We start from the raw sequence: 13,081 nt of genomic DNA on the forward strand, positions 1-13,081 counted from the left end.
AGAGGCCACGTAGGAGTACATGGTGGGTTGTTTCATTGAAGCCGACCTTAAGCACTGAGATCTGTATGTGTGATTTAAGATACAGCTACTACCATGCATTGGGCCCTGAGATATGACCCCGCTCGACTTCTTATTCACCCTAGCTCTCTGTCCAGGAGTTGCAAGTAGTTTCTGGTGTTTGTAGCCTACTGGAGGCCGTGGACAGCGCTGACCATAGGGGTGGGCTGTGATGCGGTAGGTACGTGGCCGGGTGTACCGAATACCCGTTAGGTATCTCGGGAACCCTGTTCACATCGTTCGGGGCCGTATGGGAAACCTCGGCCGGACTCCCTGCGGATGGAACCTGAATAGGCGATAAACCTGGACTAGAGGCTTAAGTGTTTAGGTAGGTCGTGGTCTACACCCACGTCGGCTTTCGCTTGAAGTCTGCCGAGCACATGTCGTGTGCAGACGCTAAGTGGTGGAAACATGTATGAAGAAGTACACCCCTGCAGGGTTATCATAATCTATTCGAATAGTCGCGTCCGCGGTAAAGGACTACTTGGTTGCCTATACAGTTCATAGACAAGTAAATGGAAACTGTTAAAAGCCTCAAGATAAGTGTGAGTGCCGAGGATGGCTCTTCCGTAGGAAGACGGAGGTGGATCCTCGGCAGTGTATTGAATTGGTGAGTAGTGGACTCGTGTGCGCAAAACCATTTCAAGTTGGAGTATCGTAGGATAGCCTAGCCAAGAGTCAAAGCTGGCTTGCTGCAATAACTCCACCAACCCTTCTTGATACTATGCATGTATGTAGGATCTGATGTAAGTCTTGCTGAGTACCTTTGTACTCATGTTGCTATAATCTACATTTTTACAGAAGACGCTGCAACCCCTTCTGATGGGTTCTATGTAGACGTTGACATCAACGAGTAGGCTAAAGACCCAGGTGGTGACCCTGAGCTTGTGAAGGACCTTGTAGTATAGCCAGGCTTTCCAAGCCTCTTTTGTTTTACTAGTTGTCTGTACTCAGACAAGTTACTTCCGCTGCTGGTTTGTATGACTGTATGACTTGTATGTGGGGTCGTGAGACCCGTACCTTTGTGTATGTTATGTATGGCTCACTCAGCCTTAAATAAAGTACTTGTGTCATAGAGTCATGTTGTGATGCTTCGTTGTATTTGCACATATCGAGCATATTGTGTGTATGATTGAAATGCTTGGTATGTGTGGGATCTGACTATCTAGTTGTTTATCTTTAGTAGCCTCTCTTACCGGGAAATGTCTCCTAGTGTTACCGCTGAGCCATGGTAGCTTGCTACTGCTCTGGAACACTTAGGCTGGCCGGCATGTGTCCTTCTTCGTTCCTGTGTCTGTCCCTTCGGGGAAATGTCACGCTTTGAGTACCGGAGTCCTGTTAGCCCGCTACAGCCCGGTTTACCGGAGTCCTGCTAGCCCAGTGCTACAGCCCGGACCCACTTGCTGATGACCGACACGTTCGAAGCTGGGTCATGGATGCCTGTCCCTGTAAGTCTGTGCCACTTTGGGTTTACGGCTAGTCATGTCAGCCCGGGCTCTTTATCATATGGATGCTAGCGACACCATCATATACGTGAGCCAAAAGGCGCAAACGGTCCCGGGCAAAGGTAAGGCGACACCCGTGGGGATACCGTGCGTGAGGCCGCAAAGTGATATGAGGTGTTACCGGCTAGATCGATGTGACATCGAGTCGGGGTCCTGACAGGTGCCTTGGGCATCCCCAAGCTTGAGCTCTTGCCTCTCCCGATTCTTCTCACATCGGTAACTCCTCGTTCTTCGAACACTTCATCTACAAAAACTTTTAGCGAGTGTGGAATAATGATAGATCGATGTGCGAAATTGTCCTAGGCAATTATTAACAAGACCGATAGTCATCATTGCAATTTCATATGAGGGAGAGGCATAAGCTAACATACTTTCTCTTCTTGGATCATATGCACTTATGATTGGAACTCTAGCAAGCATCCACAACTACTAAAGATCATTAAGGTAAAACCCAACCATAGCATTAAAGCATCAAGTCCCCTTTATCCCATATGCAACAACCCCATTACTCGGGTTTATGCTTCTGTCACTCAAGCAACCAACTATAAGCGAATCATGAACGTATTGCAACACCCTACAACGGGAACCCCTCATGCTTGCGCGACACGAAGGGCACAATAGGACAACACCAAAATAAAACATACAACTCATACCAATCTAGATCATCAATCCACCCAAAGACAAAGGATATCTACTCAAAACATTATAGGATGGCAACACATCATTGGATCATAATATGTGGCATAAAGCACCATGTTCAAGTAGGGATTACAGCGGGGTGCGGGAGAGTGGACCGCGTAAAAGAGATGAGGATGGTGATGATGATGGTGATGTTGATGAAGACGATCACCGCGGCGATGATTCCCCTCCCGATGGCACTCCGACGCCACCGAGAGAGAGGAGGAGAGGTTCTCCCCCTTGCGCTTCCTCCTCCACGGCCTCCCCCTGGATGGGGAGAGGTTCTCCCTCTGGATCTTGGCCTTCATGGCGATGATGGCCCCTCCGGGATCCTCCTCCATAGCCTCTGGTGATGATGGCCCCTTCCGGCAGGGTGCTAGAGAGGGCCTAGATTGATTTCTTGTGGCTACAAAGGCTTGGAGCGGCAACTTCCGATCTAGGTTATTTTCTGGAGGTTTGGGTATTTATAGGAGAGGTTGGCGTCGAGAACAAGTCAGGGGGGCCCACGGGAAGTCCACAAGGCACAGGGGCGCGCCCTCCACCCTCATGGGGCCCACGGGCCTCCCCTCCAGTAACTTTTCGTTCCAATATTTTTTATATTTTCCAGAAAAAATCTCTGTTGATTTTCATCGCATTCCGAGAACTTTTATTTCTGCACAAAAACAACACCATGGTAGTTCTGCTGAAAACAGCGTCAGACCGGGTTAGTTCTAATCAAATTGTACCAAAATCATATAAAATTATTGTAAACATGGCATGAATACTTCATAAATTATAGATATGTTGGAGACGTATCAATGCCCTATTGGATGTGGACGCAACTTGACTGGTCCGAAAAAAGTTGATTTTGAGGTTTTGAAATTGTTCTTAATCTCAGCAACTCTCATTCTTTGAAGATTGAGGGTTAAACATCAGTCCTCTTATACATATCATAACATCTATTAGGAATAAGATGGTCATATTAGTCCCTTCAATGAAGTTTTCATAGACAATCATAACACACTATGGGGCCATGGATGCACTTAATACAACATCATGGTAATTATATACCAAACCTACATGGTATATACATGTTAATAAATTAATCACCAGTGCTAACTAGTATGGTAACTACATCATCAATATGATGATAATTAAATGGGGGCAATACCACTTGTATGATGACTGATATTCAACATACCACTTACAATACATCACTACCGTGGTGGACTAAGCAATCTAGTAGCTAATGCATCCCCACTAGTGATAACTAGTGCTAACCAATTTGGTAGATACATCACCATTGTAGTGGTAACTCTTTCTAGGCATCTTTAAACATACATCACTATTACGACAACAAGAGGTTAATCGGTTTAGTAACTAAGATCGCCATTATGGTGGGACTTGTTTTTATCACTATAGTGAATTATTTTCTACCTACTACATGGTCTTGTTAGGAAACAAAAAAGGACCGCTTACAACTGTGATAACAGACTTCTAAACAATAGTTTGAGTATTGATAACATATGGACAGGTTGCCTTTCCTTTTGTGTTTGAAGTTGCTTTAGGTCTTCATGCCTCACATAATTTGGTAATGCCTGATGCCAACTCTATCTAATCATCGGGTGTGCACATATTTTGGTTGTTGTTTTATATGCTCGACCAATGAATTGTATTTACATATTTTCTTTTTTTTGATTGACGAGTGTTAGCTTTCAATTTCATAAAAAAAGATAGTTTAAAGGCCCAACATCCCAACAATGCAGATCATGATGGCCCAGTGGTTACATACGCATAGTGTGGTCTATTTAACCGTTTAACATATTTGTTATAACCAAGCCACACACGTCAAAAAATTTCAAGTCATTTCGAATTCCAGTGGGCGTGGTTTTATCCCGCGTGCGGCATGTTTTGCCCCCTTTGAATTTCAGTGGGCGCGGTTTCATCCCGCGTGCGGCGTGTTTTGCCCCCCTTCGACTAGTATAAATTGCTCGCCTCGCCACGCCTCGCCTCGCCTCGCCTCGGCGAAAATATCATTTCCTTTTCGTTTCCTTCTCCCTCCTTCTGCACCTAATTACCATGATGCCCCTTGGACGGTGTCCCAGTCCCACCCGGCCCGAGATCCCCCAATTTCCCCAACCCCCGAAACCCAAACAGCGCAATCCCAAACCCAAACCTAAGCCCAGACCGAGAGACCCCGCACCCAAATCTAGGGTTTCGCTCCCCCGCCGCAGGATGGCTGCCCCCGCCGCCGCCGGCTCCGGCGCCGTCGTGCCCGCTGGTGACGGCGAGGGTTGGACCCCCAGTTTCGGCTACATGGTCTGGGGCAAGGTGAAGTCGCATCCGTGGTGGCCGGGCCACGTCTACAGCCTCACCCTCTCCGACGATCCGGAGGTGCATCGCGGCCACCGCCATGGCCTCGTCCTCGTCGCCTTCTTCGGCGACGGCAGCTACGGCTGGTTCGAGCCGCACGAGCTCGTCCGCTTCGAGGACCACTTCGTCGAGAAGACCTCGCAGGGGGGCAGCCGCACCTTCCCCGCCGCCGTCGCCGAGTCCCTCGACGAGATCTCGCGCCGCAGCGCGCTCGCGCTCCTCTGCCCCTGCCGTGGACCCGACACCTTCCGCTTCCACAACGAGGATCGCAGGTTCCTCCTGGTGAACGTGCCCGGGTTCGACAGCAACGCCGAGTACCTCCCCGAGCAGGTGACGGCCGCAAGGGAGCGGTTCGTTCCGCAGAAGATGTATGACTTCCTGCAGAACGCTGCCGTGCAGCAGCGGGACGCGGCGGAGACGGCCGCACGTACCTTGCCTGGGATCGAGATGGCAGCGATGCTCATGGCGTACCGCCGGTCTAGGTACGAGAGGTACGACCTCACCTACGCCGAATCATTTGGGGTGGATTCGAAGAAGGCCCTTGAAGGCGAGGTCAAGGCTGAGAATGAACGGTCTCAACGAGGTATCGACACTCACATGCCCAATCCTAGTAGTACTACTATTCATTGTTCTGTTATTGTTTTTGCTATGTACTTGAACTTGATGGGCAGATTACCTGATACTAATCGTTTTGATGTGAATAGTGAACTGGATATTGGTTCTTCAAATATTTATTATTTCTCTTTTGTTGAACTGTGTGTTGCATGAATGCGAAAAATGTTTTTATCTGTATAGCCAACACTTTTTACACAAATCATGTGCATAATTGTGCAAAGATAAATGGTAAAATCTGCATTTGACACAAAATGAAATCCAATTCAAGTAAAAGCTATACACATACGAATATCGTTTGGTCAATGAGGACTTGTTGCACACACAAGAATATGTGTATCATACGGCCATAGCTTATCCACTTATCTATCTTTCCCATCCAGTTATGCCGAATACAAATATTAAAAGATACAATGGAAGTTTACCTCTCCACGATGCATATAGATTTTTAAAGCAGCAGCTTCTGTGTGCTATGATGGATTTTGGATGGATTCTGAAATGTTTCTCTTGCATCCATATATTTCCTTGATTCGGGTACTTGCTACTCATCTAGTTTCTTCCAAGGCCATGCCTTAAATCTGGTACATTTAGGAATTGTATCTCTTTCCTCTTCCTGTGAGTGTGCATTAGTTTAACACCGAATTGCATTTCAGTTACGTTCGCGTTCTTGACCCCTTCATAACCTCGCATATTAAGGTAGAATCGCTTAGTTTCAGCAACTTGACCTTTTGTTTTTGTTGTTGGTGAAGAGTATTAGCGCAATGTTTGATAAATGAACTGAATAAGTATAGAAACAGTGATTCTGAAAGAGGTATGTTTATGTGCCTGATAAAAACATATTGGTGATTGGTGGAGATGGACTTGGGGTACTTATATACATATTCTGGATGCACTATTTCGTTTTCATCATTGAGCAGGCATCAAGGTAAGGCGGTTGAGTTCACCTGCACATCATGAAGGAAGGCATCAAGTTAACACCGTACACTGTGCCTATTACTTTACATTCATAAATAAGCATGTATATATATCTACAAGGTAGCAGTTAAAGGATGTTTACTGTCAGTTTAGACAAGCATGGTCAAGTCATTATAGTAATTTTAGTAGGAATTCTCTATTAATCGCTTAGTGGAATTAATCTGGTTGCACATGACAATTATAACCTGAAAGTTATCTTGATTATCTAAAAACAGTTTACATTTGAATTATTCTTCATAGTTCTTAAGTTGAGGTCCTGCATAGAGAACCAAAATGAAGTTAACATCTGCCGACATATGCATTTTTTCCAAGATGGCGAGAAACGAATGGTGAAAGCTGTATAGAGTTATCTAAAACTTTGGCCAGACCAGCAACAACTCTGAGTACGCTATCTAACCCATTTGCCCTCTCCTTGCCTTGATCTCCCACCATTGGACTAAACTTTTAGACAAATTCAAAACCAAATTGAGTTAGGCGTTGTACCAGAGGGCATTCTATCCCAAATTCTTACCGGAGCCCGTTCCACTAGTTTTGTTTCACATTCGGAGGTTCAGAGGACATTCTATCCCAAATTCTGACCGGAGTCTGTACCACTAGTTTCGCCTCACATTCGGAGCAGTTCAGAGGACATTCTATCCCAAATTCTTACCGGAGCATGTTGCACTAGTTTTGCCTCACATTCGGAGCAGTCCGGGCTTGCCGTTTTCGTGGCCTGCTTCAATCAGAAGAAGCCAGCGAAGCAGTCCCAGCCTGTCCTTTGAGCTGACGCAGGCATGCTACAGTTACGATGAGAAGCTTTTGAAGAAGCACGCATGGCTATCTTCTCCTGAACTTTATGGGCCGATATGAACTGTAGAAGCCATGCCAGCAAGAGGATTTTGATGGTCTGTTCCAAGCGCAGAGTAGAGCCTGCCGTTCTTCCCTCTGCTAAAAGCTCAGAAATGGCTTTCCCATGCCTTCCCCTCCAGAGTTGAGAGCGAATCCATATGCCATGCCCACTAGCCACAGAAGATCCTTGGGAGTCTCTCAAGTGGTTTGCCTCTGCACACGGACGGGTCACATTCCTACCCAAGGAAATTCAGATAGCGTTACTCACACCAGCTGTGCTTTTTGGGGACTTGGCATGCGGTGAACGGAGAATCCCCTTTTGCACCTCATATCCAACTTCCGTGGCAACTTATCCTGCCGATGGAGTTTCAGTATAACTCACGGGGAATCAAGAATCTGGCCGTGGGTCTGAACCTGTTAAGAACGCAGCGTCTGATTTACACAGGATTCGTCTCTGGGTTTTTAGGAGGAATTCGCGATCGACAGGGAGCCTTTCCTCCCGACCAATAGCACATGGTTATTCCCCATCCCCCACCCACCCCCCACACCCCCACGGAGCCCGATTCTGGACTCTAGAGCCCTGTATCTTATTTTCTACTAGAACCTTTCAATATTTTAGAATTTTATGAGTATAAAATTTCAACATTCTTTTAGAACTATCTGAAAATAAGAACCTAGTGGTGATGCAAGTCATCTGAGCAAAAGAGAGGAAATCAAATCGCCAAAGGAAATTGTAAACTAACACGTACCTCCCGTCCTGCAATCGCACGTGCACCTCATCTTTCCAGAGGCGTAGCCGGTGGGAGAACAAAAAGTATTCAGTTCAGAGAAAAGTAAATATAATGCCCTAGGCCGTTTTTAGCCCCAAAAAAGTACTACCAAGTCCCCTTTCAAGGTCCTTGCAGCAGTATAATTCTTTTTTTCCGAATGATCTGCCTTTCCTACTAGATGAAAGGAGAGTTGTGAGAATAAAACACACCAGTTTAATGTTGGTTTTGATAAAAAAAATCATTAGGGTGAAATCCGACGGCATCCTTTGTTTTGATGTTTTGCATTCTTTGGTAAGCTTAGGAATTTAGTTTGTCATGGTTAGGGTTAGGGTTACGATTCGATGGAGAGGAAAAGGTGTGCTTTGATTATGCGTGGCAATACTCGATCGCGTCTTTGGCCAAGTGAGTAGAGCAGAGGGAGTTAATCGCATCCACGACCTAATGAGTTGATCGAGGGTGGTCGATGGCCGGCTACGGTGGCGATGACTCCTCTACGAGGAAAGCAAACATGCAATTTAGATGATTTTGCATACAGTGACATGTAGGGGAGGGGGGGAGGGGTCTCATCGATGTCGAAGGGGAGGTGAGGAGAGTTTAGAATATATCAGTTTGAATATTCGCTTTGATCAAAATCATCAGTGCGAACTCTAGTGGCTGTGGCATCCTTGTTTGCGAGTTGCCTTCTTTGCTGAGCTTACGAGTTTTGGTTTATCCCAGTTAGGGTTAGGCCTCACCAGAGAAAAAAAAGCCACCCTTCAGCAATGCTTAGTTGCGTCTTTGGTTGAGTAGATAGAGCAAGAGGGAGGAGTTGGTCGAGGGCGGTTGGTTACGGTGGCGATGGTACCTCTTATCGAGAAGCAGACACACAATCTGGACAACCTTGCGGACAATGACATGTAGGGGTGGGTGAATGTCTTGTCAAAGCCATAGAAACACACAGGTGGAGACGATGCGATGCTAAGAATGATTCTTTGCTAACTCGGTTTGAATTGACTAGTAAATTGGTCGATAAATCTTTGCTAACTGGTATCTGCTTGGTTTGAATTGACTAGTTAATTGGTTGATAAATCGGTTAATCGACAAATTGGTGATCCATCGAGCATGGATTAATCGATCAGTTAATTGATTTGTTTGTTAATATTTTGTACACCGCTAAGAGGGGAGGACTGAAGGAAGCACGATCGGGGATGTCATCAACACGGCGATGAGTAGGGTTGGTTAGGGTTTGGGAGCAGAGTTGAATTTTTGTGTGATTATGGGGGAGTATTGATTGTTTGATTCAATGGCAACAAATAGCATCCTTTGCATCATATTTGGGCCTTTGCGCTTTTTAAATTACAAAACATGAGGAGTAGTAGCATCTTTTGCATCGTAGAGGGAGCGGCTCACTCGCCCATCATCGCTACCACCAACGAAGATTGTGGCATGCGGAGCGAGCGCTCGCTTTGCTCCCACCACCAAGTTCCTTGTCAGTCACCGCGGCCCCACATGTACTATATTCTTTCTGCAAAATCGAGATTTGAGCGGCGACGTGTCTAGCATTGTGACCGACTGGACCGGATTTCTTTTACCTCTCGGTCAGTTTGTCACGCATGCGCATGCTAATCAGTCAGAATTATTTACATTTTGCAGGGTCAGACCGTGGCCAATTATATAAATCAAAAACTAGTACTCTCCGTATAAGAGCGTTTTTGACAGTCATATATTGTTAAACTCTAATTTTAATTTTTATTTGAATGGATTTCTTCGAAATACATGCGAATTCGTCCTTTGGATCTGGTTTCCTAGTGCTACTTCTTTTTTGTCGATACTTTTGTTTTGTTCTTGTGTTACATCTATTATTAGGAATGCGAATATAAATACGTGACCCTTTCGCATTGACTTGTTCCTGTTGCGTTTTTTCCGCATGGATGTGGTGTCGCGCTGTGTGCTAACGCGTGCCGCTGGTGACATGCCTTGCAGCTCGCCCGCTCAAGGGTCGGCAGAAGGTGCCGGAGAAGGAGAACGCCCCGGCCAGGGGCCGGAGGCGCGCCGCCGGCGCGGCCGCGAGGCTCATGGAGAAGATCATGCCCGGCGCGCCGGCCATCAAGCCCAAGGCCAGCAAGAAGGACCAGTACCTGCTCAAGCGCCGGGAAGACGCGCGCGTGCCGGCGCTGCCGCCAGCCGCGCTCCCGGACGCGGCTCCCGCCCCGGACGACGGTGGCCCGCCGCCTGGCTTCCCCCCGGCTGAGCCGCAGACGCCGCCGCTGCCCAGCAGCACCGGAGGCGCCGATGAGGAGGAGTTTATGCTGCAGAGACGCGCGCTCCCTCCCGCTGACCAGGCGAGCGACGGCGGGGCTACCGCGGACGCCGCAGCCGCCGCCACTGCGCCGAACAAGGTGGCCAAGCCCAAGAAGGCCCGCAAGCGCGAGAGGGAGGAGCCTGCCGAAGACGTGGCCACCGCCGACGGCGAGCCCAAGAAGAAGAAGAAAAAGAAGAAGCTCGCTGAACTCAACGGCGGCGTGCCCTCTGCCGCCCCCTCCGGCGACGGCGGCGGCGCTACAAAGCCCGCAGCTTTCTCGCCCCCCAAGGTCGACCTTGACGGATTAGATCTGACACAGGTAATATCCGACCTTCAAAACCTTCCGCTGCTTCCCTTCTACGGCGCCGGCAGACGCATCTCTGACGCCTCTCACTCCTTCATCCTGGCGTTCCGCTCGAAACACTACAAAAAGAGCTATGAGAACGATCCGCCGGAAGAGACAAAGAAGGGCTTGGATAATAAGCCCAATGTCGTTGCTGCCGCCGCCGCCGTCGTCTCTGACGGCCAGCCCCCCAAACCGTTGAAGAAGAAGCCGGTCATGAGGCCCAGCGACCCCACCAGTGCTGGCGTCAAGCGCCCGCCGTCTGACCGCCAGGAGGAGATTGCCTCCAAGAAGAAAATCAAGCTGGACAAGATTAAGACTCTGGCCGCCGACAAGAAGGCCGGGCTGGAGCAGAAAGTCGTCACCGCCACCGCAGCTGCGGGAGGCGGGACGACGGCGGCGGCTCAGCTGCGGCGGGCTGGCATGAAGGAGAAGGCTCTGGCGGCAGCCAAGAAGAAGGTGCCAGCGGCGGCGCCTGTGAAGAGGACGCCGTCGCCGACGGCGCTGATGATGAAGTTCCCGCTGAAGAGCACGCTGCCGTCGGTGGCCTCCCTCAAGGCGAGGTTCGCGCGCTTCGGGCCGCTCGACATCGACGGCATCCGCGTGTACTGGAAGTCCTACATGTGCCGGGTCATCTACAAGTTCCAGTCCGACGCGGAGGCCGCGCTCAAGTATGCCAAGGCCAACGCCATGTTCGGCCAGGTGGCCCCCAACTACTACCTGCGCGGCGTCGAGGGAGGGTCGGCCGGCGCCGACCCAGGGCCTGAGGCGGCCCCTCCGCAGCGCTCTGACCTGCGGCTCATGGAGACCACGCCGTTCAGGCCTGGGAGCTCCGGCAATGGCGCTCCGCTGACGCTGTCCAAGGCGGTGCCGGCGCGCATGTCGGTTGGGCTGCCCAAGTCAATCCTGAAGAAGAGCAACGACGAGGGCGGGTTGGCTGCGGCCAGCGCGCTCCGGGACTCCCCTCGGGTGAAATTCGTGCTGGACGGCGGGGACAGCATGCTCGAGCCACCTCCATTGCCAGCGAGCTTCGACGGAAACAATGGCCCGGACACTGCTGCACCAGTGAGCAAGATCGCGAGGTCGCTCGGCTTCGCACAGCCGCCTCTGCAGCCGCCGGCACGCCCTGCGCAGCCCAACATGCAGCCACTCATGCGCCCACAGCACCAGCAACTGCAGCCGCCACACGCACCCGATTCACAGCCACTCCCACCACCGCCGCCGCTGCCATACCAGCCTCGCATCAACGAGCCATCGTCGTACCAGCAGCCCCGCATCAGCGAGCCATCGCCGTACCAGTCTCGCGTCAACGAGCCACAGATGTACCAGCCTCGTCGCACGGACGCGCCGCCAATTTTCAACATGCAGCCGCCGTACCAGCCTCGCCAGAGTGACGCGCCGCCACCGTTCAACATGCAGCCGCAGTACCAGCCTCGCCACAGCGACGGACCGCTCGCGCTCCCTGGACAGCCGCCGCTGCCGCCATACCCTCCCCGTGCCGGTTTCCCCGGACAGCAGTACTCTTCCCGCTCCGACGACATGCCGCCGGCTCGCTTCGACAACAACGCCGGCAGCAACACCATGCCGGTGTGGAAGAGGGGGCAGAAGGAGTTCGACGAGGAGCTGATGAGGGTGATGCTGGGGATCGCCAAGCTGGTGGAGCCATTGATGGACAAGAACGGCAACTTCCCCTACCACCTCTTGAGCCGGTCAGCGTGAGGCGGCAGCAGCTCCAGGGCAGAGCTCGCTGCGTTGTATCTGACTGCTGGGTCCCCGTGGCGCTGGCAGCACAGCAAGTGCGGTAGTAGTGCTAGTGACTTTGCCTCTCGAGAGAAGGACAACCAAGATGATGCCTCCCCTGTCATGTAGTGTATAATTACCTCTTGTTTTCTCCTTTGTCAGAGCGTGTATGAACTCTCTCGATTCTAGTCGTCATCAGACTGTCAATTAAGTTGTGGTTTAAGGACATCAAATTGCTGTTGTATGGTTTTTAAGTCGAAATTAGGGTTCTGTTTAGTGTCCCAAATGCTCGAACCTAGGCCAGCGCGAAAAATGTACTACTCCCTTCGATCCAAATTTGAGAAAACTACTCCCTTCAATCCAAATTACTTTTTTTAAAATAAATATATCTAGCATTGAAATACGTCTAGATACATTGGTTTGGACAACAAATAATATGGATCAAAGAAAGTAGTAGTAGCGATTCCAACATTAGAAGTTCTCCATACGTACTCCGTTTTGTTATTTGTATATGTTATAGATGATGGAGGTTCTTAAGAGCAACTAGCATCATAGAAATATGCAGTGCTCCACACTTGGGTGATCGAATGCCCCAAAAGTCAATTTCAAATGTTTCAGAAAGATCTGAAAAAATGTGAATGTTCACAAGACATGTGTCAAATAGCCTATACAAAATTTCAGATCCAACCTCAAAATACACATCGAGAAACAAAAAAGAAGGCAAATTCAACATGAATAGTGCCATTGAAAGACAAGCAAAAATGGCGCTATTCACTTCTAGATTTATATTTTTTTTTTGTTTTTCAACGTGCATTTGGAATTTGGATCTAGAAAAGACCAACCGGGGGTAAAGTTTCAACTTCTTACCTAGCCCTCCTCTATTTTAATGGTGATGTGCTCCGTACCAGTTCCGCAGGCACCAAAACCTACTGGAATATCC

The 13,081-nt window shown here is 49.3% G+C and overlaps 1 protein-coding gene across 3 annotated transcripts; it reads left to right on the forward strand.

Annotated features, from left to right (window-relative positions):
* Positions 1-4,250: 4,250 nt before the first annotated feature.
* On the forward strand, positions 4,251-12,402 carry LOC119364823 (bromodomain-containing protein 4-like). Of its 3 annotated transcripts, XM_037630381.1 has the most exons (3): positions 4,251-5,175; positions 9,740-10,377; positions 10,492-12,402. In XM_037630381.1, the coding sequence occupies exons 1-3, from the start codon at positions 4,299-4,301 to the stop codon at positions 12,118-12,120; spliced, it is 3,144 nt and encodes a 1,047-aa protein (XP_037486278.1). In that variant the 5' UTR covers positions 4,251-4,298; the 3' UTR covers positions 12,121-12,402. The 3 variants fall into 3 exon arrangements, with proteins under 3 accessions (XP_037486278.1, XP_037486270.1, XP_037486286.1); XM_037630373.1 differs by having other exon boundaries at positions 9,740-12,402; XM_037630389.1 differs by lacking the exons at positions 9,740-10,377; positions 10,492-12,402 and adding an exon at positions 6,122-6,409.
* The last annotated feature ends 679 nt before the right edge of the window (positions 12,403-13,081 follow it).

Source organism: Triticum dicoccoides, chromosome 1A, assembly GCF_002162155.2.
Source record: "Triticum dicoccoides isolate Atlit2015 ecotype Zavitan chromosome 1A, WEW_v2.0, whole genome shotgun sequence".
In the NCBI taxonomy this organism is placed as follows: domain Eukaryota; kingdom Viridiplantae; phylum Streptophyta; class Magnoliopsida; order Poales; family Poaceae; genus Triticum; species Triticum dicoccoides.